Source organism: Columba livia, chromosome 1 (assembly GCF_036013475.1).
Source record: "Columba livia isolate bColLiv1 breed racing homer chromosome 1, bColLiv1.pat.W.v2, whole genome shotgun sequence".
Lineage (NCBI taxonomy): Eukaryota > Metazoa > Chordata > Aves > Columbiformes > Columbidae > Columba > Columba livia.
This window is the reverse complement of record NC_088602.1, coordinates 29,491,380-29,516,854: the sequence shown is the minus strand read 5'-3', so window position 1 is coordinate 29,516,854 and position 25,475 is coordinate 29,491,380. Positions and strand designations below refer to the sequence as shown.

At 43.8% G+C, this 25,475-nt stretch overlaps 2 protein-coding genes across 10 annotated transcripts in view; one reads left to right on the top strand and one right to left on the bottom strand.

The window, feature by feature from the left end:
• Positions 1-12,963, top strand: part of LOC102092343 (phosphatidylinositol 3,4,5-trisphosphate 3-phosphatase TPTE2) — a 31,624-nt gene extending 18,661 nt beyond the window's left edge. For 4 of the 5 annotated variants that reach the window (XM_021286875.2, XM_065052537.1, XM_065052530.1 and 1 more), the window contains exons 16-19: positions 37-134; positions 2,719-2,814; positions 3,301-3,371; positions 4,918-5,180. In XM_021286875.2, coding sequence (XP_021142550.2) covers positions 37-134; positions 2,719-2,814; positions 3,301-3,371; positions 4,918-5,020 — 368 coding nt within the window. In that variant the 3' untranslated portion in view covers positions 5,021-5,180. Of the gene's footprint in view, positions 1-36; positions 135-2,718; positions 2,815-3,300; positions 3,372-4,917; positions 5,181-12,832 lie in introns of those variants that run through there. The other variant, XM_065052554.1, reaches the window with a different exon arrangement.
• SLC25A15 (solute carrier family 25 member 15) lies at positions 8,685-25,088 on the bottom strand. 5 transcript variants are annotated; one of them, XM_065052578.1, is made up of 9 exons: positions 24,872-25,017; positions 24,185-24,296; positions 22,710-22,795; positions 22,272-22,398; positions 18,310-18,568; positions 13,921-14,058; positions 12,869-13,038; positions 11,706-11,864; positions 8,685-10,920 (listed from the first exon to the last, which is right to left on the bottom strand). In XM_065052578.1, the coding sequence occupies exons 4-9, from the start codon at positions 22,324-22,326 to the stop codon at positions 10,787-10,789; spliced, it is 915 nt and encodes a 304-aa protein (XP_064908650.1). In that variant the 5' UTR covers positions 22,327-22,398; positions 22,710-22,795; positions 24,185-24,296; positions 24,872-25,017; the 3' UTR covers positions 8,685-10,786. The 5 variants fall into 5 exon arrangements, with proteins under 5 accessions (XP_064908650.1, XP_064908658.1, XP_064908661.1 ...); XM_065052586.1 differs by lacking the exon at positions 24,185-24,296 and having other exon boundaries at positions 24,872-25,088; XM_065052589.1 differs by lacking the exon at positions 22,710-22,795.
• Positions 25,089-25,475: the final 387 nt, after the last annotated feature.

The window sequence follows — 25,475 nt, the reverse complement described above, 5'->3', positions numbered from 1 at the left end:
TATGTACTATGGTATAATGCAACTCTTTCTTCTTAGGAGTTGGGAAAGGCAATGGAACTGATATGAAGGTCCAGATAATAGTGAGGAAGCAAGTTGTACTAGAATGTGTGTGTGCCAGTCAAGCAAACTGCAAGGTAAGAGTACTGTGAAATCGTGTCAGTTCAGCATCTTGTGTGTCAGGAACAAAATAGCAAGTAGAATTGCAACCCTGGACTTTAGCAGGGCTAACTTTGGCCTTTTCAAGCAATTGCTGGGGGAAATCCCATGGGCAAGACTGCTTGGAGGAAAAGCGGCCCAAGATAGCTGGATTGCATTCAGAGATTGCTTCTTCCACGCTCAGGATCAGAGCATCCCCACACGAAGGAAGTCAAGGAAGGGAGCCAGGAGGCCTGCGTGGTTGAATAGGGATCTGTTGGGTATGCTCAAGCAGAAGAGGAGAGTTTACAGGTTGTGGAAGCAGGGGCTGGCCACTTGGGAAGAATATAACGCTGATGTTAGAGGATGTAGGAAGGCAGCTAGGATAGTCAAGGCCTCCTTAGAATTACAGCTGGTAAGAGGGGTCAAGGACAGCAAAAAGAACTTTTTCAAATACATAGCAGATAAAACTAATACCAGAGGCAATGTAGGCCCACTGATGAACGGGGTGGGTGACCTGATGGCAGAAGATACAGAGAAGGCAGAATTACTGAATGCCTTCTTTGTCTCTGTCTACTCTGCCGGAGGCTGTCCTGGGGAGCCCTGTACCCCTGAGACCCCGGATGAGCCAGGTCAATGGAGCAGTTTGCTTTAGTCGATGAGGACTGGGTTAGGGAGCAATTAAATAGTCTGGACATCCATAAATCCATGGGTCCAGATGGGATGCATCCGCGGGTGCTGAGGGAGCTGGCTGAAGTCATTGCTGGACCGCTCTCCATCATCTTTGCCAAGTCTTGGGAAACGGGGGAGGTGCCCGAGGATTGGAGGAAAGCAAATGTCACTCCAGTCTTCAAAAAGGGCAAGAAGGAGGACCCGGGTAATTATAGACTGGTCAGCCTCACCTCTGTCCCTGGGAAAGTAATGGAACAGCTTATCCTTGGTGCCATCTCAAGGCATATCAAGGATAAGAGGGTTATTAGGGGCAGTCAGCATGGCTTTACCAAGGGTAAGTCGTGCTTGACCAACCTCATAGCCTTTTATGAGAATGTAACAAGGTGGATGGATGATGGCAGAGCGGTGGATGTGGTCTACCTTGACTTCAGTAAAGCCTTTGACACAGTCTCCCACAGCATCCTCACAGCTAAGTTGAGGAGGTGTGGTCTAGACAATAGAGTAGTGAGGTGGGTTGCAAACTGGCTTAAGGAGAGAAGCCAGAGAGTGGTAGTCAATGGTGCGGAGTCTAGTTGGAGGCCAGTATCTAGTGGAGTGCCTCAGGGGTCAGTACTGGGGCCAATATTATTCAATATATTCATTAACGATTTAGACGAGGGAAAAGAGTGTACTATCAGCAAGTTTGCTGATGACACTAAGCTGGGAGGAGTGGCTGACATGCCAGAAGGCTGTGCTGCCATCCAGCGGGACCTGGACAGGCTGGAGAGTTGGGCGGGGAATAACCTAATGAAATTTAACAAAGGAAAGTGTAGAGTCCTGCATCTGGGCAGGAGCAACCCCAGGTTCCAGTATAGGTTAGGAAATTACATATTAGAGAGCAGTGTAGGGGAAAGGGACCTGGGGGTCCTGGTGGACAACAGGATGACCATGAGCCAGCACTGTGCCCTTGTGGCCAGGAAGGCCAGTGGCATCCTGGGGTGTATTAGAAGGGGGGTGGTTAGTAGATCGAGAGAGGTCCTCCTTGCCCTCTACTCAACCCTGATGAGACCACACCTGGAATATTGTGTCCAGTTCTGGGCCCCTCGGTTCAAGAAGGACAGGGAACTGCTGGAGAGGGTCCAGTGTAGGGCAATAAAGATGATTAAGGGAGTGGAGCACCTCCCTTATGAAGAAAGGCTGAGGGAGCTGGGTCTCTTTAGTTTAGAGAAGAGGAGACTGAGGGGTGACCTTTATATATCTGTAAACATTAAAAAGGATGAGTGCCATGAGGATGGAGCCAGGCTCTTCTCGGTGGCAAACAATGATAGGACAAGGGGTAATGGGATCAAGCTGGAACACAAGAGGTTTCACTTAAATTTGAGAAGAAACTTCTTCTCAGTGAGGGTGCCAGAGCACTGGAACAGGCTGCCCAGGGAGGTTGTGGAGTCTCCTTCTCTGGAGACATTCAAAACCCACCTGGACATATTCCTGTGTGACCTCACCTGGGCATTCCTGCTCCAGCAGGGGGATTGGACTAGATGATCTTTTGAGGTCCCTTCCAATCCCAAACATACTGTGATACTGTGAGTCACGGAGCTGAATGCTGACTTAGGTCAAAAGTGTCTTCCTGTAAAAGTTCAATAGTGGACATAAAACTGTCTAAATAAATATATGCTCTAAATTCTGAGAGAATGAAAAAGCTAAGCTTTGCTAAGTCACGGGAAAAGTAGTGTTAAGATAGTGAAAGGTTTCCACAGAAGTCAATTAAATGTCATAGCTCACTCTGACCAGAGCAACTTAAGTTGTTGGCTATTATTGTAGCACTGCTATTGTATGTGTATATCATGAGTGAGTAGCTAGGTATTGTTATGAATTGGTGCCTTGTCTCTGCAGTAACTCTCCATAACAGTAATACTTTATTCTATTATCTAGCTCTTTTTTGATTCTGAAAGTGACTGTGTAGTCATTGGCTTGGAGGACAGCCCTGTTATAAGTGGTGATGTGAAGGTCAGATTTGAGTCACATTCTGTAAGTACACCAGCATGAAGACCCTCATGTGAGTGTGAGCAGAGGCTGCACTGCAAGCAGCAGCTGGGTGCTGGCTGGGCTGTGGGGGGCTGAATCTGTGCTGCACCCCAGGGACTCCCGCTGTGGGGGGTGGCCCTCCTGTAGCAGCTGTTGTTTCACCCTGGTGCAGTGGGCGATGCAGCAAATGTTGCTACATCAGCCTGTGTGGGTGGGGGAGGCATCTGTCTGTTCATACAGTACAACCAAAGGATCTTAGTTGAGTACCTTCTACTTCTAACATGGGTCTCTTACTTCACTGTATTGAGTGACCTAGTCCTGAAGTAACTGGTGAAAACAGAGATCTGAGTGTGATTTTTGGGTTTTTCAAGTGTACTGACTCAAGCACTGTAGCTTTGTAAACCAAACTACTGAGAATAGGTGGTGCTCTTGCTCTGCAAAGAAGTCTTGTTATCTAATGGAGTACTTAAACAAGGTTGTTGTGTTTAGGATCTCCCAAAAGGCTATGATGACTGCCCATTCTTCTTCTGGTTCAACACTTCCTTTATTGAAAATAACAGGTAAGTAATCATAGCGATTGCCCTCAGATCCTAACCCCTGATGTCTGAACAGAGTGGAAAGTTCCTAAACATGGTACTGAAAGCTGAGACAGTTGGCTGATCTTGGCTCCTCTGTGGGTGCTGGTCTCCAACTCTCAATTGTAACTGGTGAGCAGACAGTTGGCACACGCACTGTGCCATGTGTTTTAAACATATGTGAGCTCCTTATCTCAATCAACTTAATCGATTGGACTCTTTCCTCAGCATTCTAAGTGTTGTTAGTAAACTTGAATTCAGAAAGGTAATGCTAACTATTCAAACTGAAGGCAGCTCTGCCATCCTCTATAGCATGGCTGACTGAGAGGCTGGAACTTGTTCAGCAGGCAGACATTAAGATCAGAGTTAGAGGTATTGAGGCTTGGGATCCCAGATGAAGGCTCTTTAACTCCTTTCCATGCTTTTGTAAAAGCTAAAAATTAGTATGGTTTGTTCATGTAGAGACTAGAAATACTGGTAGAGCTCCAGCCAGCGGAAGTTGGGCTTGTCTGTCTTGTTAGGGGAGTGATGTAGAAATGCAGAGACAGGACCTCCTTCTCTTCTGTCTGCCAAACTTGATAGATTTAGACAGAGGAACAATGAAATTGATCTGTGAGATATAATTACTTTCCTCTCCATGACCAGAATAGGAGGGAAACAATTATTTAATTGATCCCATCAGAGCATGTGTAGAGGAAGCCATGAATCTGTTTAAAACGCAACTTAATATGCTGAGCCAGCAGTGCAGGTATCTTGTTGGATGAAACCGGTGCCAGGAGAAATATATGCTAGCTGATAGCCCTGCAGCAGTGCCACTCAAGTTTCACCCAAGTGCTTTGTTTAGTCCAGGGCTAGGGATGATGCCCCACCAGACCTTCTCTTAAACATGATTTAGTAGAGACTGTCTCCCTTTCTGCCTGGAGAATTCTGGTAGACCTCAGGTGGACCAGGTCTGATCAGAAGTGAACAGATGCTAAGGTGATGTTCCTGTCTCTGGGCCTCTAATTCAGCCACAGCTGATGTGCAAGTGCTGTTAAATGATAACTAGACATGAAGTTGGTGAGCATTAAAAGTGGAGAACATGGCTGGGTCTGAGTACTGAATAGAGTCCTTGCTGTTAGGAAGATCAGTTATTTAAGTCTTGCCACTTGCATCCCATCAGCAGGCCTTGAGCTGAAGGTAACACTGATTTTACTTGAGCAGTCCTGCATTGTGGGGTTCTGAAGAAAAAACAAAACCAGCAACAAGAAATACCACACATATACCACAACAACAAAACAAAAAACAACCAACAACCACCCAAAAAATCCCCACAACAAAAACTAGCAAACAAGCCTGACAAAGATCGAGTTAATTCTATGTTTCTCAGACTACTTCAGATGCAAAGCCTTGTGCAGGCATGGCTGGTGTCTGAATTCAAGATTTGGGGCTCTATTTAATATTCCAGGGCTGAGCTTGAAGTTCCTGTGGGAGGCTGAAAGGAAAATCATGTTTTAGGCTGTAAGATATGGTTCTGAATTCTGTCTTTCAGACTCTACCTTCCCAGGAATGAGCTGGATAACCCTCACAAGTCTAAAACGTGGAAAGTCTATAGCGAGACATTTGCTGTGGAGGTGAACTTTATTGAGCCATAAGGGAAAGTCAAAAGAAGGGAAACATAAAATGGATCTTTTTTTTCCTGGGGATTGTCTTGCTGCTTCAGTGTAAAGTGAAGCAGTCTCATTGTGATGTACTTAATGTATTTCTGTGTAGATACAACTTGTCAAATAAACTTACATGAAGTTCTGTTGTGCAGAGCAGTAATCCTCTGAAGAGTTACTTAGTATCAGCTGGCTGTCATGGTAATAAGCTGGTGGATCCTTTGGGGTTTAGATGTCTCTACATACAGGTAATCCCTACTTTATTAATCTAAGATTATTGTCTGTCTTTAAGCAAGAGCATTAACCTGAGGGTGGGTGGGGACCAGCAGTCTGCAGGAGACTGCTGGAAATATCTGATACACCTTCCCTGAGCAGCAGGGTTTTCCACAGGTCAGATTTGGAGGGAGGAATAGTAATTTGGCAGACACAGACTAATACTTCTTGAGTAGAAGTCTTGGTATCAAACAGAGATCCATGATGTAGTTTTTGGACAACACCTGGCCTGGGAGCTGACTGTGGAGGTTGCAGACTGCACAGGTGCTTCTCTGCCACTATATGTCCCCGTAGAGAGCTGAGGAGGCACATCAGCTCATGAGCATGTCAGCTGCCTGTGACTGGTTAACTGGGCTTGCCTCAATACCTGCATGTGAGGGGTGTGATCTGGGCACTTGCTCCTGTGAGTTAATGCTGCAGATGTTCACTGACCCCTTGAGCCAGACTTAAACCTGTAGTGCACAGACAATGCTTATTCTGCTTACAACTGCTTTCAGCAGTGCAGCTCGCCTATGGAGATTGTTCAAGCCTGTCTTGGTGTGAAATGTGTTGACATTGGCTGCTTGTGTGTTTTGTGTGTTGTGGTGTTTGTTTTTTTTATCGTTAGGAACCAAGAGCAGAAGGGGACTGCCATAGCTTTCCATGGATAATAACTAGCTAGTTGAGTAGGTGGAGATAATTCATACCTTCCAGGTGCTTACTTGAGGGTAGTGGCACAGTATGAAGTACAGGTATGAACAGTTTTGCTATTGTTGTGTAATTAATTGGTATTTAGGAGCTGGGCTGTTGGAAAAGTCCTATGGAGTTGGAAACTGCTTCTGTCAGTGCTGCACTTCAAGTGCGGAGGTTGAAATGTATTCAATGACAAAAAGTGTTCTACCAGTAGTTCACAGTTCTAGGTGCAGGGTAGAGTGAATGCGGGTCACTTAGATATTTAAGTGGAAGTAGCTACAACTTGTGTTGTCCAAACTACTGTGCGGCAGGCTCACAAAACCTAGTTTAGTTCTATAGATCTCCAAGGGTAGAGATTTCACACAAGTCTTAATCCTATAACTACTTTTCCTTTCTGGTTGGAATTTCCCATGTACCAGATTGTGGCTGTTAGTTCTTGTCCTGCCCCTGTATATGCCTTGTTCTGTCCCCTCATGTGAAGGAAGTAGCTGCAGACAGCAGTAAGATCTGTCTGAACCTGTTAGGGGTGTGTGGCAGAATGCAAACCCCTCTCTCTCCCCCTCACTCCTTCAGTATGGAAGGAGTGGGCACATCTCCCTCTTTCTCTGCTACTTGAGGCTAACAGCTTCTTTTGTTTGGCCCCAGAGCACCCTGGCCAGGGCCATTAGGAGAAGGGAGTGCCGAGGCACACTGAGCCTGCGGCCCGTGTGGGGGATGTTTGGAGGCTTCAGGGGCACCCACAGACAGTGTGGGGGTGCAGAGAAGCTTCTAGAATGCCTACAGTCAGATCTGATCAGCCAGTATAAAAACGGGATTCTCGTCGAGACTCCACCCATTGTGTGGGTTTCTCGGAGCACGAGCAAGATGCTGCCTCCGAGAGCCCCCTCCCCGGGATGGAGACTCCGCTTGCCTCGCCGCCACGTGTGTAAGTAAAACTTCTCGCAGGATTGCGAGTATATTTATACTTTTCATGCACATATGCATGTGTAACTTTCCGTGCTCCATATGAGCGTGTGTAAAATTAACCCTTGCACAATCGTGAGCGTATTTTCCTTCTGTGCACATCTGCATGTGTAAGTAAATTAACCCTTGCAGGATTGTGAGTGTATTATAAATTTACCCTTGCAGAATCATGAGTGTACACTTTCCATACTCACTACGAGTATGTATATCTCTTTAAAAATAATTCTGCACCGTGTTTAGGCAAGTGTGTACTTCTCCGGGACTGGGGGATGGCTCTGGCATTGTTTTGGTGAAGCCACGTGTATGCACTCTGTGGACCGCCTGTTGTTAGTTGCTGCCCCTTAATAATTTTCCTCAACTGATATCCGAACCTGTATTTAAGTCACTTTTGGAGTGCTAAAACCCTGTTTCTCACCGGTTTAATAAAAGTTGTTTTTGGACCTTGTTGTCCCTTAAATTAACCTACGGGGTGCCTCTGTGACAGGGTGGACAAACCCAGTTCTCTTCACCATCCACCTTCTTTGTGCTTTGCTTGACTTGCTCCAGTATCACTGCCTTTCTTGTACTGGGGAACATGAAGTGGGATGTGGTGTTCCCGATCTGTTCTGACAGATGCGCAGGGTGTAAGCAGAGGGTCAGAACTGCCTGGTTTGCTGGCTCCAGCATCTGCTGTTAGAGCCTGGCTGCTGCAGCAAAGGTGTACTGCTCAGCTTCTGCAATGTTGTTCCTCAAACTGTAGTGTTGCTCCAGAGGCTGCATGTTATTGTATGTAAACTTGGTAAACTGCCCCTTGAGGTTAAGGGGTGCTGGTGAAGTGAATGTGACCTCTGCACTTCTGGCTTGAGGAAAGGAAGAAATATGAAATGCCCACTTACACCAGAGCTGTATCACTGGAGGGCAATGGAACAAGCAGGCAGATAAGGCTTCTCTCTCAGCACCAGATGTACTCGGAGCTGGGACAGGATGCTGTTTTATTGCAGCCAGGAGAGGCTCATGACTAAGTTCCTTTTGGCTTAGCTCTGGCAATTGGATATTGCTGTCCTAGGATACCCTTTCTTGTTGCTTGCAGGGCAAATAAGGCAAACCTTCTTCCTGCTTATGAAGTAAGCCAGTCTCTTTGTGTAGTAGCAGCACAGGCTGTAACAGCAAGTCAGATTTTTCTAGCTGAAGCACACAGTTAAGTAAAAACTACTGTGTAAGCAGGAACAAGTAACAAAAATAGCTGTATCAGGGAGATACTGCATCTTGGAGATCCCAGCACCAGTGTGCGGAAGATGGTAACCACTGTTCCTACCTGTCTTCCAGCATGGACCACCTCTGGCTTCAGGGTAGCAGACACTCATCCCTTACATGTGGAATGTAGGGGCCCTGTGCTGGGCTCCTGGCATTCTTCTGGCAGGACACTTACCCTTGTAGTGGGTATCATGGTAATCAACAATCTTGAAACTTGGAACTTGAGTTGAACTCTAATATTAGAACTGAATTTGATACTAACAAAGCACCAGACCAAGGCCCAAAACATGGGTTTTATTTTCCATAGTAGATTATGTAAAACATGCCGTTGTTTCACAGCATCCTCCTAGAGCTGGCACTTTCCCTTCAGTTTTATGGCCTTTATACATTCAATGATTGCAAAAAGCCTTTTCCTTTATTTCTGGAGGGGGTGGTGATACTGACTTTAACATCTATTTGCTCCTCTGCTAGACAAGCTTGGTAAGGGTTGTTGCATAAACAGTAGCCAGGTACTCAGTTAACCAAATCAAACTTTATTCCAGTGAATTCCTATATCAACATAAAGTCTGGAGCTGAACAACTGGTACATGTGTACAGCTTAAGCAGCTGTGAATGGCAAAATTACAGCTTTACATAAACTTCAAAAGGTAAACTCTCAAAATGCATGTCTGTTTTGGCTACCAGCTTCTTGCTGTAGGTTCAGTTTAAATATCCTGCTTCTCTTGAAGCTTCAACTTTTGTATTAAAAGCTGCAATCATCAGCTTTAAAAAATGAAAGCCAAGACAAATCTAAGAAATAGATTTTTAGTATTCCACTGCTGTGGGGTCATTTCTCACCTTGTCATAACTACTGGGAACATATGCAAATATACTGTTTATCTTGGGTAGACAACTTTGAAAAGAAGGGGAAGTCTTATACCTCTTAGAGCCTCACCCTTGTACCCAGATTATTTAAACATTTGGCATAAATTTGCTTTAAAGTACTGTGTGCAGTATTACCACCCCTAGTGTACCAGTCAGTTGAGGTAAATTGCATAGCTGCTTGTTCTCATGGGTGTATGAAAGGGAGATAAACAGTTCCTGCTGTACATGAAGGCTGGGGGAGGCAAGAAGAGGTTGTGGAACTGTAGCAACCACCTTTCACCTAAGAGGCTGTAACAGTGCAGTGGATCTGCACTGCAAGAGGCAGCAGACATTGAGATGCTTTTATTTACACTTAAGGCTTTTTCCCATTTCTTGGTGTCTGAAGTGGAAGCTGGAACATGTGAAATGTGTTCTTGCTGTGAGTTGTCAGTCATAAGTTGTGGTTGCTATGACAAGTTGCTAATGGTTATACAGCTCTGATCTTGGTGGGTAAAAGAACTCTAACCTTCAAGGACAGCTTGTCTGTGCCTTTGACAAGCCTAGGTTGTCATGGTATACAACATCCCACTGTCCATCTCCAGGCCTGAGTCAGGGATTTGCCCTGATTTGCCTTCTCCCAGGATAGGCAGTAACTGCTTCTTAGAAGGCAGAGCATACTTGTGTAAAGAACATCCTATTTCAAGAATAAAAGTAGTATCCAGAAGTAGGTGTTACTGACCATGCAATTAATGAAGTGACATGACCAAGTGGGCATGCCCTCCATGGCTGAAGGTGGTATGAACTACCCAGTCATATGAGCTTTTTCCACTCAGCTGAAGAGACACAGCAAGCAGCAGGACTCCAGCCCAAGTAAGTGCACATGACACCACACATACCATGGGGTATCAGTTGTCCTTAAGAAAAGATTCTGCTTCTCTTCAGCTTCCTGTCCTTCAAAGACATGGACTTGTTCATGTCAAGGTAACCCAAACAGAAGCCTGCACAGTTATAGTTCTGTGCTCTGAGCCAGCAGCTATTTCCAGCAGTCTGCCTTACATTAAGTGTTTAATTCAGTGGTGCTTGCTATATTCCAGCACTTCTTGGAAGGATTTAGAATAAAATGCTGCCACCCACTTGTTACAAATGCTGCATGGACACTTTAGATAAAGTATTTACACTTTTTTTTTATCTCAAACACAGGCAAATCTCAGATCTAAGGTGTACAAGGTAGAGGGTGAACCCTTCCTACTTTTGTAAGCCCAGTCACTGGAACAGAGTACTCAAGTCAGACACCAACTGCCATGACCTTTGAAAATCACAGAGCAGAAGGGTGCTGGAGAAGGACAGGGGTCTAGCTGAGGGGTATGTGTAAGTCAGTCACACTCAGCAAGATCAGACAGGACTGGTTGAGTCAGACACCTGCCAGCAACACCACAGCACAGATTTTAAAACAGTGCTTTGCTTTAAACAAGTCACAGCCTACTGCTGGATGTTACAGTAAAACCCACAGGTCAACATAACTTTTTAGCACCACTGCAGATTAGGAAAATACATTTATGACATACAATATACCTACTTCAGAATCTGCAAGATGAAAATAGTTCTGCTGGTCCACTTCAAGCAGCATGTACACATCTCTATAAAATCACCTGAATTTAAAAGATTACAAATTCTAAAGTAGAGTTGAGTTCCTAAAATTAGGTAAATTATTCTACCCTGCTCCGACCATTTTTGATCATTTACTTAAATGATCCTTAAATGAGCTTTTGTTCTCTGTTAGAAGTTATCAGAAATATCTACTTGTTGCATCATGAGTTTCCGGCTGTACTCATAGGCAAGGAACAGTGCTGCATTGGCCAGGAATGCTCGGATCATAGTTGGCTTTAGTCCAGAATACAAGGCAAGTACACCTGGAAATGAAATCAGAGCCAGTTAGCAATTTATTAAAATGTATATCTGTATCAACCCCTGTGCTTTTGCCTTTGAAGGATGCTGAAGCGCTGCTTCTGCTCAAAGGGGCACACACACACAGAGCTAAACTCACTGGTGTAGCAGAAAACCACAGGGTCATGGGTGTTGATATAGAAGGAATATAATGAAATGTAACATGAGTTTAGCCATTTAGAAGCTTGGCTCAGGTATGACAGAGTCCTCAGAAGGCTACTTGGGTCACCTGAGGATACAGGTCACAGCAGCTGTGCCCCAAGTCAAGATTCCTGCTGAGTATCTGCCCTAGTAACAGGGCCATGATTGGCATCTGCTGCCATGTACCTTCTCACACCATCTTCTGAAGCGCCTGGTGTCAGCCTTTTCCAGAGATGACACAGAGGTAGATGGCCTAAGTTGCCTGGCTCAACAGGACTGATTTATCAAACAGCCCTCAGCCAGCCACATATTAACTTTTAGAGGTGAAGAAAAATTCTGTACTGAACTTCACTGATTCTTTAAATTTTCATGTATAGGTTTGGTCATGAGTAATGGAACTCCTTCCTTTATCTGCTTTTAATGCATACTGAGCTTTTGTTAGTTTTGAGTTAATTGTCTCCTGCACCAAGAGGCACAGCAGATACAGAGGTCTCAATTTCTATATTCCAAGCTTCCCAAACTAGATGAAGCATCTATATTTTCATTTTTTAGAAAGCATTACTGTCTGTCTCCAACACATTATCAGTGGAATAGATTTCTGTGTACTCACCTTCAGTTTTCACAATATCTGCAAGTGTTCCCATAAAGCCTGTCTGTTTTCCAGCCATGGAAAGAACCTGAATTCTAGATTTGACACAGTCCACAGGATACACAGCAATCCACAGACAGCTGCCTCCAAAACCTCCACTTAGTAGCAAAGGAACAGGACCTAAATTTAAGAAATAAGCTTTTATACAAGCCACAAAATATGCAGCAACAAAAATATCACATTATTTAATCTACAGAGTCAAAGAAAACAGAGAGGAACCTGCTTATGACAAAAGAGCAGTTTTTGCTCCCCCCCAGACCTTTAATTTTAAGCCACTGGTAAATTGCAAGTCTAACCAGAAGATCAAAGGTTATAAGGAGTGTCTCTTAGATTATTGGTCATGCTAAAAAGTGTAACCCTGAACTCTGTTTTGACAGTATTAACTAAATTAACTGCACTCCTTTCACACTTGTAATCACTTTCCAATGCTAATTGTGAAATGGTTTAGAGTAACACCACATAGTGTCACCAATCACTCAGAGATTTATCTGGAACAGTGAAGTTACTTTGTGATGAGTCATTTTTCATGATGCAACCTCATTTTGTGTTTCACAGATGTTCATAAACATTTTGCAACAAAGACAAGAATGCATGCAGTTGAAATTCTAACTGCCAGCAAGACAAAGTACAACTGTGCAGTCTTTCAACAGGAGACAAGCAATCTTTATTCTGGCACCCCCTCATTTTTTTCATGTCTAATTTTCAATCCCAGTGTTCTCTTACTACCATTGTAATGACAGCTAATGGTCAGCACACATCTCAGCGTACACTTGAACATACATTTCAAGAGAATGCAGCTAAAGACATCAAAATGGCTCTAAACAGCCTCTGAAATTAAGTTGTTCAGAGACACATTACACTGTAGAGCCAGATTAAGTAGTTTCATAATATTACTGTTTGCTCACTGTAGTTTTTCTCCATCTACCATCCTGGTCCATTGGAAAGTGGTTACTTCTATATTTTGTGTATATATAATAATGAATTATTGAACTCCATATTCTCTATGTGCAGTTTCCTTCATTTTAAATGTATTTTACAGCTGCTGTGCATTATTAGCATATCTCCCTCCTTTATGTCCCCCATGACAGCATGCTAGAATCCACCTGGAAAAAGGAGCACCATACCTAATTCTTCCTTTGGTCTCCCAGCGGCAAAAAACGTCCGACTCAGTTCATATCCTCCAAAGAAGAAGAAATAACCCGGGACTTCCCGCAACAAAGTGCTTGGCAGGCCACGGTAAAATCCAAGGGGACCATCCCTTCGAATAACACCCCTCACTACTGACCAAACTGTACTGATAGAGAGGTGGATCCAGTTAGTGATGCTTGATAATAAGAAGGTTATAGAACAATAAGCAACTGCAGCTACAATTAAAGATTAGATCCATTGTGTAGACAAGAAGACTCAAGTAAGAGTTAGAAAAAGATCCCACCAGGAGCCCCTCCCTGGCACCTGGCTTTACTGGTGTCTCAGGCAAGTTCAGAGAAGGGCAATGAGGCTGGTGAGGGGTCTGGAGCACAAGTCTGATGAGGAGCAGCTGAAGAAACTGGGGCTGTTTAGACTGGAGAAAAAGAGGCTGAGGGGAGACCTGATCGCCGTCTACAACTACCTGAAAGGAGCTTGTAGCATGGAGGGTGTTGGTCTCTTCTGCCAAATAACAAATGACAGGATGAGAAGAAATGGCCTGAAGTTGCACCAGGGAGGTTTACATTGAATATTAGGAAAAATTTATTCCCAGAAAGGGTTGTCAGGCATTGGAACAGGCTGCCCAGGGAAGTGGTAGAGTCACCATCCCTGGTGGTATTTAAAAGACGTATAGATGAGGTTCTTACGGACATGGTTTAGAGATGGATTTGGCAGTGCTAGGTTAACAGTTGGACTTGATGATCTTAAATGTCTTTTCCAACAAAAATAATAGAATAATTGAATAATTTTGGTTGGAAGAGACCCTTAAGATCAAGTCCAACAATAACCTAACACCAACAGTAAACCATGTCCCTATGACACAAAATTATTATATGATTCTATAATGTCCAGGCTGCAACCCTCCCAGTTGCAACTCATCTCTGTTTAACAGCGCACTACAAGTGTGACTCTGAGCCAACAAAGAATTATTGTAAAAGCAATAAAAACACATAAAAGGGTTTCAGGGATACTGGGCAAGGTGTATACTTACTTTTGTCCCTGGACTATCTTTCCTGACAACTGCATTTCATGCATGGCCTGCAGCCGGCACTTCACCAGCTCCGTTGGGCACAGGACAAGGGCGGCAAAGCCAGAGGCAAAGGAACCTGCGGCAGCGTTCTGCAGATCGCTGCAAAAGAGAAACTGCAGAAGGTATTTGTGCACTGGCCTTCAGTGCAGTGGAGCCACTGCACCAGCTTCCTCAACATGTACCCCAAATATCAAGAAAAACTGACAGACAGCCTTGAGGGAAAGAATCTCAAAGGAAACGGGCAGTTACTTGAACTAGGGAGATGAAGAATCTTGGTCACCCGTCTTCATATGCAACTCAAATACATCCTTCTCACACCTGAGAAAATATATCACAACCTTTACCTTTCTTTGCTATACTTTAGTGATTGCAGCAGAATAGGCACTATCAAATCTTCCTTTTCTTTGCTCTTATAAAAATTTCTGTAAATTTGTTTTACTGGACAACTTTTGGGTACTAGTTACTTCCTCAAAGAGAATAAGAGTAATAATTACATCATACAGATGGCCAACGTTCACAAGTTCACCTTACCAGTACTAATACTGGTTTTCAGTAGAAGAAGCTAGAAATCTGAAACAACAGCACAATGGACCACTATGATCTTTCTATGGATGCACTGCCACGAATGCAACCAAGTGAGTCAGAGAGTGCAGACAAATGTAAACCACAGCACTGAACAGGACAGCACTGTATTCCAGAACTGGGGCTTACTTTGTGGTGGTATTACACACATCGCAAAATCTGGCTGCTAAACTGCCAGGGCTCAAAACACTGGCATTCCAGGATTGTGCTGCTTTATGATACACTTTAAACAGGCTCCTACAGACACTGTGTGTTGGATAGGACCAAGTGGAGCTTCTATCTTCTTTCAGAACCCAGGGAGTCAGCACAGCAGACGCTGATTTCACTGCTGCACAGAAATTCTCTCCATACAAGGGAGATGTTTGCCCTGTGCCCAGCAGTTTTATACACCTATACTATCACAGATTAAAGCTACAACTTTTTCTCTTACAGAAGCATCACTGAATTTAAGTTGTGACATGAAATAAAACTTTTGACATTCAGATATGGCACCGACAAGAACTCTCAAAGTGGAAGAACTCAGTAATTGGCTGCAGAGCAGAAACTGAATAATATGCAGTAAATAAACGGCAACATTGGTTGCACAGCCCTCTTGCAGCACATAAAGTTTGGCTTCACAGGGATCCAAGATGCAACCTAATAGAGCTAAAGACAGAGCAAGGCAGAGTTAAAAATACAGTATGCAGCTGTAGTCATTCAGCAATGAGCTAGAGCAAAGCAATAAGGTTACACATTAGGATAAAAAATTGTGGAAGAGGTGCCCTAAAACTATGCACTGAAGGGTGCACAGGACCCTTGCTCCTTCAGGGGAGAAAAACACAGATGCTACCAGACTTGAAAAGAATTCTGACACATGTACATAAAGGACTAGATTTAGCCATAATTCAGATCTTTACTTTTGCCAGTTGATGTTTATTTCTACATACAAAAATTCAACTACACCCACTGTTTAGGCTTTGGTCTTTAATATAGTGAACCTTAGTGCAGAAGTGATAAGCCTTGAATCCTGTTCAAGTTCCCTCTCAACTCAAAATGCCTAATTCAATATTTGTTCCAGGTGGGAAAGTTTTGATCACACAGCACAGGAGCAAGAATCTTCTACTCTTACACCACTGCTACTTCTATAAAAGGCATTTATCTTGTTTTTCAAAGAAAATAACCTGCTGAAGATGTCTAGTCACATACTGAGAAAGTCAAACTGAGGTGAACAAGGATAGTAGTTCTCTCAGTTTAGACTTTGCCATGGAATGAAATCAGTTTGCTTGGACTAAACTGGCATTTAAAAACAAATGGAATTCAGCACTTCTGTTTCCATTTGGTTGTCTCAGTTTAGACTTTAGCATGGAATGAAATCAGTTTGGTTGGACTAAATGGATGTTAAAAGATAAATGGAAGTTAGCATTTCTCTCTCATCAGTAGCATGTATTCCTTTAACTGGAAAAAGTGTTGGTTTTTAACTGTCCTTGTAACAGTTTTGCAAGGCTTCAAACTGACCAAGGTATCCCTAGATCCAGGCAGGCTAGGCAAGTTTATTTACAAGCCATTTAAAAGCATTGCTGAAAAAGTAACTTAAAGCAAACCCAAACTATTATAGCTGGTTTTAAGAAATCTCAAATACTATAAAATAATGAAAAAGTGATAAGCAATTGCTTAGATACATGCACCTCATAAGATGCCCCGACAATGATCCAGATGAAGGACCAAGGTAGCAGCACCAAGGGAGAAATCTTTCAGTTGAACTTAAACCCTTTAGTGTTATTTTCCTAGGACAGCCATGCAGTCACACTCTTTGCTCTCCAGTCAGCAAATAACGCAACCAGCCATCCTGGATCTGAAAAGTACCAGTACCTGACCAAGGAAAGCAGGGCAAGATGTCAGAGGCACTTGCTATTGTTGCACATTAAAATTACATTTCTATTCTGTATCCTGGTCCAAAGATGTGGAGCAGTACACCTACATATATGGTTGGAAATTTTCCTGTGCTACTTCCCCTATATACACCCTAAACACGTTGTCTCAGTCACTTGAAAAGATGATGCTAAGACCTCTGCAAGTCTGTGATCTGCCTCCAAGAAGGATCACAAAAGAGGGTTAAGAAGCCAAGTATGCTGTTGGTAGACCTACCTCCTACATTTCAGAGGATACAAATAACTTAACAGGTGTGTATGCTGAGCAAGCAGAAAATCCCTGATCTGAGAAAGCAATAAAAAAGGTGAAAACAGTTCTGTCTCAGCTGCGAGGTCTCAACTGCCAGAAAACAGTGAAAGAAAATGCAAGTAGAGAGCAATTAATATAAGTTTCTTAATAATTTCATATTACTTCATAGCAGGCCTCAGTCTTAAGATACAGCACATTTTGAATGTGACAGGAGAACACCTCACATAATACCACTTTTAGATGCTTGTCTTGCACTTGGGTAGCTGCCCTTGTCATGTCAGATCTCAAATGCAGACTCAGGGCCTCCTCAGCTACTTCCATTTGGAGACAGACATGAGAGAGGCAGAATGAAGCTATTTAAAAAAAGGCTGAATGTGGTAAACCTCGCATTACTCTTTGAATTAATGGAGTTAGCACAGTAGAAGTCTTTTACACACTGTGGGGAGCACAAGGATGGAGAAGGTGCAGCTACTCTCAGTGCTGCAAAGAAGACATACCTTGAGAAACAGGTAACAGTAAGGCACACTGAGCCTGATGGACCACTGACAGCTCTAAAGTGATGCACCTGGAGAAAAGCCATCCTAGCTAGAAAGAGATTATGTTCATTATGCCAGTGCATAAGTCCCTGACTTACTGACACCCTTACTCTGCACCACTCTGGTCTCATGAGCTCACACCCTGAAGCATTAGAATTACAAGAACAAGGCAACAAGGACCATTAAAGAAATGGCTCCCGAGTCCTCACTGACTAGCAGGGTAGGGATTTTTCTACCTAGGACAGGGTTCATGTGGGGAAAAGGGGCATGGAGCAATGGATAGAACTCTACAAAATCCCAGTGGCACAGAGACAGTGGCTAAGGACCAACTGTCTCTTCCAGTTACAGAATTAATCATTATCACCTGCAGAACTCCCTGCCAAGTGTACTGCAGATGCAAGGAACTTAACAGGAATGTAAGGAGAGACTGGACAAGTGCTTCAATGGACATCCAAAGTCACTGACTGGATCACACCAGATTCAAGAAATCCTCTGAACAAACAACCCAGCCTGGCAGAGGACTCTGAGTAAATATTAAAACACTTCCTCTCTTTCTCATTCCTTGGGCAACCACTTACTGCCAGTACTATAGATAAAACACTGCACAAAAACATCCCCTTGGTCTAACCACCATCACCACTCACGCTTTTCAACCTTAAATAAATACATTTTAAAAGAAAGACAATATTAGAAAAGTGTCCTTTCCCCTTAGTATGCCTACCAGTAAGAGGAACCACTACCTACCCGGCAAAAATCAGAACAACCTAGAGATTAAGGGAATACCAACTCTCAGGTGTTGCAATGCTCATTCCCTTTGGTAAGATGTTCCAGGTCGTAAATACTCCAGTTAAGTTGTGGTTATCTAAACCAGCTAGCTGCAGTGACAAGTAGATGGCTCTGTTGTAGTTAAGACACCATATCCTAGCACAAAGCTCTATATTCCAAAAGTTACCACAGTGCATACTGGCAGAGTGGGGCCTGGGACATCAGTTGCACCCTGACAACACAGTATTTGCAAGTAACAGTTACATGACTTTTTATTTATTTTAAAATAGGAAACATTTCTATTACTAACCTGAGCCTTGTTTTCCTGTCTACTCCAACAATTTTTCTCACAAGTTGTTGGCAAAATCCATAGCACATGAACAGAACGGAGTTCTCCGCAACGTTGGCTACAAGCGCTGGTGTCGTTCCCTTGTAGAAGCCTCGAAACCCCACTTGCTTATAGATTTTCACAAAACAGTCAACGATTCCTTTGTACATGTCAGGGAAGGTCTGCATCTTCACCTTGACGGTGTCCAAGGGCTGGCCAGCCAGCACGCATGCTGTCCCACCTAAGCAAGCAGTGGAAGTTAAGAGGGTGGCTGAAGGTTATTCACAACTGCAATGCTTATACACAAACAGCAGTATTGTGAAAATCACACAGAAAGCAAAGATTCATGAATTATCCACAGGAAAAGACAACTGCACTGATTTTAGAAGACTGTCATCAATTGTCAGTGGTAAATTTAGTTACCTTAACAAAAAAAATAACGCACAAGAGCAGTAACAGCTTGATTCTCATTAAATATTTCTTTACCTTACTAAAAGCATCTAAATGAATCGGTTCACTTACACAAACAGGTGCTGAATTAAAGGTATTGTTCTGCAATCAAGTCACTTGTGTTAATGAGTTAAGCAACATTTTCCCTTGCCCATTAGTGCAGTGGTTCAGAAGCCTTCTGATTTTACGTTCCAGCAATAACAAAAACCAGAAAGATTTGTAATCAAGTGAGACAAAGATTCCCCCAGGACAAGAGGAAGACTGCTGAGAGAGTGCTGAAACTCATGATGCATTATAAATTGATCACTAAAGAATAAAGCTCTTTACTTCCAAACTCCAGATGATTCTTATTGACATTTATTCCCACATACTGGAAGAAAGCGTCCAGCATAAGCTGAAAAAAAAAGGCAAAAGGGCAAAGTTTCTCAACATGTTATCTTCTCCCAAATGGAACTGCAAGGTCAATACCCTGAGACCTTGTGAGATATTTCCATCAGTGTCATCAATAACCCCACAGCCCACAGTGCAGTGTTCTTCTACAAGATCTAACACAATTCAGTAGTCTTCAGAAAGAGTTAATGTTACATTTTTCCAGTAAGAAATACCAGTGTACATGGACAGCAATCTATTAGAAGCCAATACCTAACAGGAAGCATATGATAAGCATACCTTATATAGACTTCGGTTTTGCCTTTTTAGCAAGAGAGAAGAACCATCCCAAACCAGAAACTGATCTTTAACCACAATACAGTTCACATGCATATAGCTTAAAGAGGGCAAGCTAACAAAATGTTTTTTTCAGCTATGAAAGTGAAATAGTTATCTGCAAATGCAGATAATGTAAAGAAACTGAAGTAACTGGATTCACAAATTTGTTTTTAAGATTTTTTTTTCTAAGTGGAAAGAAGACGACTAAGCATGTTTGTTTAATCAGGGTTATTTTCAATCTGTTTTAGTCTTTGCAAACACATTTGTGTAACATTGTTGCTCCTCTGCAAAGAGGTACTTCATGCCTTTAGGAGGTACTCAGGATCTTAGCTTCCGTAAAACCTCATTCTCAACCAAATGGATCATTAAAAGCTTCAGAGCAAATCACGTGTCCCTGCATGAAGAGCTTCTTGCTCTAGAGGCAATAACCAAGGAGAGAAGTAGCTGGCTCAGGCCAGTAACGCCCATGTAAGGCTCAGATGAAAAGCAGAGCTGGAAAGGCTCAGCCAATGCTACTTGCAGGCAAGCCAGGACAAATGCAAGGCTCCTGTGCAAAGGTAGACCTAAAACATCCACAAGTAGTAAAATAATGGCTCTTGGAAGAAGCCCAGAAAAAACAGGAATGGGTTTGGGAACACAAAGCTGAAAAATTTGGACTCAACTGTGAGTAGATATTCCTAAAAGAGAAAAGCCCTGGCATAGGAGGTGGCACAAGAAGCCCAGTAAGCTACAGCAATACACTTTCTAAGCCTCAAGGTAAAGACCAAGAGTCACAGTTGATATCTAAAATATTAAAGAAAAAAATAATTCTTCCAGCCAGCAGTAAAGAGTCTAAAACAACAACAGCAAAACAAACGAGAAAAACAAAAGAGTCAACCCTGCTTGAACATTTAAACAAACGTGGTCTTAATAATAACATGATAACAATGAGGAAGAGAGTCCCACTTAAAGAAGCGATTAGAGGTTGCTCAGAACCTAGGCAAAGGACTAAGACCTGCAGGCTGTTAAATTACTTATTTGTTCTTGTTCAGAATTAACTTGCCGCAATATATCATTGCTTATCAGCTAGTAAAGACTGTATCTGGAGAGAAAGGTAACACCAGGTTACATGGTTGCTGGAGAAACTAGTTGTTTGCCTAGTTAAATACTCTTTCTAAAGGGTGCAGAGATGTATATAATATAGAAACAGGCACTACCAATGAACATAGGCAATACCAAGTATGTGGAAAGAACATGGAAAATAAACTCTAGAGGAACAGTAAAACTACCTATTACAACAGAAGTAAAAAAGAACAAGAATAATGATTTAGAATTACTGAAGTCCTGTTAAGAAAGCTCTGAATTCCTCCATCTTATTTGAAGGAAGAACTACGCCAAAGAAAACAGCGTTATTAGTTCCACGATCCTCTAAGCTCTACTGCCAAAAACCAGGCAAGCCTCAACTGCACACCCTGTTAGCCTGAACACGGGCATGGAACAGTATCACCAAACAATGCCTTCGTAAGCTGATGCTCATTTCCAGCTCCTGCAGTAGCCAAGATGAGACATGCCAGGATTCAACTTGGAAAGTCAGCTTCCTAAACCAGGGTGTGCAACTGCCCTGGGCATTAACAGCAGCGTTCCTGGGAAGGAAAGCAATCACACCTCCCATTTAAACACCTGGGAACACACGCAGAACTGGGAAGAACTGCACAGATATTAAGCAAAGTGTGGTGGCAGACCAAATGCTTTCTGAAGGTGCCACACAAGACCCACATTATCTGTCACCTCTTGCTTTCTTCCTGCTCTAAGGTTAACTCCGCTCTGACAAATGGCCTCCAATAAGTACCTCGAATACACTTAACACCATTTATACTGTCATATCCACAGCATTAACACAGTCATAAATGGACTGATTGCAACAGCTATTGTATGGGAAAAGAAAAAAACCCAACACATTAAATTGTTTAAACTGATTACAACAGTACAATAAGCAAATCTTTCATGCCACCTTTTCTGTATGAACATTGACAAATTAACTATTCTATCCCAATGTCTGTCATCTGTTCCTGACATTATATAAGCTTCCATCAGAAACTAGTACCTCTGTGGCTAAGCCTGCCCTTAACACAAATGCTGTTCCAATATTTCTGCAACAGCTTTTTTCACCCACAGATGAAGCTCAGAAATGTCAAAAAGACTGTTTTTCCCTGGGAGAGTTAGAAATTGATTCATGCTAATGTCAAAGAGACAATGCAACTATTTTTATGCTTGTGACAGTCATAACTGGTCCAGCAGAACTTTATAGCACAGGTTAGACTAAAACAGAAGTTAGTGAAGTACATTCATGATCATCAGATCTACTACTGAGTTTCCCAGCTTTTAAAGATTTACACCAGCATGTTGTCTGAGCCAACAACCCTTCAGACAGGCTCTTGCCCATTTCAATTAGAGAGGGTTCCTGTGACAAAAGCAGCACCTCAGCCACACACACAGTTAATTCCAAAACTCTACTGATTCTTAAACTCATGTAAGCATGAGAACTAACAGCAAAACTTAAACCTCCTCCTGGAAAATTATTAGCCTGAAATAAGCATTACACCTTTGTTTTTTGGGAGAGGTTTCACCAGGGCTGAGGCACTAGTAGTGCAGTTACAACATTGGATGAGGTCAGTTGCTTCACCTCCATATCCTTAAAATGCAGAGGCGAGGCTTTTTATAGCAATGAGAAATTGCTTTTACACTTTGCAAAGGTATTAAAACTGTCCCTCAGAGGTTTTGCGCAATTAAGTTCTTTCCAGCGTTACCTGCAGCTCCTGCTGTGAGGTCAATAGCAGCCTGAAGAGCAGAGTTGATTCTCATGCTTCACACTTGTTTATCAGTTACTACAGAGTAAAGTCTCCTGTTTCCTGGCAGGAGTTGAGTCTTTTTCTCCTGAGGGAAAAGAAAGATTAAGCATATATGATTTACAACAATAATTCTGACAGAAAAAAGCATCACACAAATGCTTTCACTTCCACTTTTCCATTTAGCTTGCTCTAAACCACTTAGAGAAAGAAAATGCTTGTCCCCAGGACTGAGATGTAGAATATTTGTATTTTGACCGGCTAGTTTTGCCACATTAGGCAAGTCTACTGCAGTACCACTGCCTGGCTTTGGATTACTTGGGCTTTCCAGCTTCTAGTCTCCCTGGATCTCGCAAATGAAAGCAAAGAGTAGCTCCAGGGAGCTGTGTTGAGCGTTACCTTTCTGTTGATTACAGAGGCACAGTCTGCATCAGGTGACTACGCCAGCTGGCAGGAATATTTTCCCCTTTGTCTCAGCTCCCCAGCTATAAAACAAAATAGAGAATTGCTCTCCTCATGGTGAACAGCAGCTAAGAAAATTGTATTAATGATGATACAGGCATGTTAGTTATTTCTACGTGGTTCTCAGAAGATATGAGTCGAAAAGGAATGAATATGAACATCTAGAATTGCATCTGGCTGTCATGTTCCCAGCGCAAGTCCCCCACACACCAGCATATTACAAATACGAATTACATCTCATCCCTCAGGAAAGCAGCTGGAAAGCAAAACCACAAAGCTGACACTTTCAAATAAAACATTCAGTTTTCAAGTTTGCAGCAAGGTACCTTCACTGGGTAAGCAGTTTAAACAAGCTTACTCATCTGGAGAAAAATCACAGAGCCAAAGAGCTCCCACTGTTTCAGAACCACAACACTGAGCTAGACACTTGGCTGGCAGTGCTGTCAAAAAATTTGCATCAGTCTTAAAAAAAACACACAAATACACACACGAATCAGCCCCTCGTTGACTTCTAAGCCTGTCTTCAAGCACAGTATTGCAGGAAAACGGAACATTTTTCACTCTTTTACCTATTGTAATGTTTCTTTTGATGCCTATTGTCTCCCAATATATATTTTGGAATAACACAAATGGGAAACATTATTTCCAGTAGACTACATTGAAAGATTAAAAAAACCAACCAAACAAAACCAACACACCCTATGAACCACATCCTTTTTACATTTTTTCTGTTACAAGCACAGACACTTGAATTCAAGCAAGGCTTTAAGAAAACCTGTCTCTAAACAGATTTATTATTCCCAAAGCTTAAAAAAGAACCCCAGTAGGCCAAGTACTGACACTAAGTAACTGCACGTGTCCAATCTGTTTAAGGTGCATTGCATGGATCTGAATGTAATGGGTTTAAAAAAAAAAAAATAAAATAAATCACTACTCTTGTAATAAATGGCACTAATACATCCGATTTCCAAATTGTGGTTACGGATTCAAACTGTCTCACTACTGGCAGTGTAGTATGTTAGGTGTTATTTCAAAACAGAGGCTCCAAGACCAAGTTAGGCTTTATTCTCCTATATGACTCAATAGTGTTCACAGCTCTTCATAGTTTTCCTTCTCATTTAGAGGAAAAAAAATAGATCAGCAAGAGAGCCTCTGAATGAAGGGAATTACTAGAGAGCAACACAATGTACACTGCTTGCATCATGCTGAGTGCTTATGGACTTGTGCCAGTGCCCAAAGGGAGCATGTGCCAAATCACCCACAGAAAGCTGGGCAGCAGAAGGAAAGAGAGATGCCTATAAAAGTATCAACATTTTAAGAGCCAAGGAAGTTTAGCTTCCTGATCCATAAGCTCACATCACCACTTTCAGAAGACTTAGTCAAAACTACACCGGCATTATACACGCACATACCTTCCCTCCTATTATTTTTCCTATTTGTAATAACACTAGCAGAGTACAAACTGCTTGTAACTACAGCACAGCAACAGCTCTGTCGCTTCCAAAGCGACACCAAGTCCGAAACCTGCAAACACAGAGGCGTTATTTAGCGTTAGGGGTCCCGCAGAGCGCTCCCTGCACCCGCGGCCCCAGAGGTCGCTCTCTGCTGATGTGTTCTCCGAACACCAAGCAGATAAAACCCAAAGGCTCCTGGCAAGAGGCCAGGCGGGCTGTGACTGCTGCCCAAGGTCAGCACAGGAACGCCGGGCTCAGGTCTCCCGGCTGCCACACGTGTTCAGCGGCCTGACCGCGGGTTCCGCGCCGGGTACAGCCCAAGGGCGGCTCTCCTCAGGAGAGGAAGGCTCGGGCTGCGGTCCCGGTGACCCCCGCTCCCGAAACACGCACCCTGCCTTTGGCGGGGTGGCTGCCGAACCCGCACGGACCCCGGCCCGACGCCTATTCCGGGCGGCCGCACGCAGCCCGGCGCTTCCCGAGGGGCGGCGCAGCGCTGCACCCCGCGCCCGCCCGCCAGGCCCCACAGGCCGCGGAGCAGCCCAGCTCTCGCCCGGGGACTCGTCTGCTCCGCGCTCGACGCGACCGGCCCGCTCCGCCCGCCCACGGAAAGGGCAAAGCCGCCGACCCCCCGGCGCCACCACTCACCACAGCGCCCGCCCAGGCAGCCTTGCCGCCCCTGCCCCTATATAGGCGGCTGAGGGAGGCGGTGCAGCCCCCCCGGGGCCCCGGGGAAGACGCGGGCCAGGCAGGCGCTCGGCAGGCGGGCGGCCGGGCCGCGCCGTGGCCTGCGGTGCCCTCAGCGGCGAGAGGCGGTGCCGGGCGGGCGGGGAACGCCCAGCGGCGGGGCCGGGGACAGGTTTGGAGCGCCCAGCGGGTTTCGGCCGCAGCAGCGCCCCGGTCCCGGTCCCGCTCCGAACCCCTGCGGTCCGGAGGCCCCTGCCCGGCGCTCGGGTGGGTGTGAGGGCAGCAGTCGGGCCGCTGCTGCGCGGGCTCAACTTTCCCCCAAAAGCCTGTGGTTGGTGGGCTGTGTTTAAAGTTAATCGAGCAGGATTTAACTGAATTTATCAATTAGAATCACAATACGTTTTGTTTGTTTTGTTTGGGTGGGTGTTTTGTTATTTTTAAAGAAGGGTTTGTTCAGGAATTAAGTGCCCTGAAATAACGACAGTTTGTGCTCCCAGGGGAACCCCAGCAGAACTGCTGGGACAGGCACTCATGCAGCAGCCCCACTCTCACTAGAGGGTTTTTT

Bases quoted from the DNA above. Each gene is read 5' to 3' on its own strand.
- SLC25A15 (XM_065052570.1), bottom strand. From the start codon at position 19,168: ATGCTGGACGCTTTCTTCCAGTATGTGGGAATAAATGTCAATAAGAAT. The intron at 13,039-13,920 runs GTAAGTATACAC...CCTCTCTATCAG, and splicing joins AAGATAGTCCAGGGACAAAA to TACAGTTTGGTCAGTAGTGA. The intron at 10,921-11,705 runs GTGAGTACACAG...TTTCATTTCCAG, and splicing joins AGATATTGTGAAAACTGAAG to GTGTACTTGCCTTGTATTCT.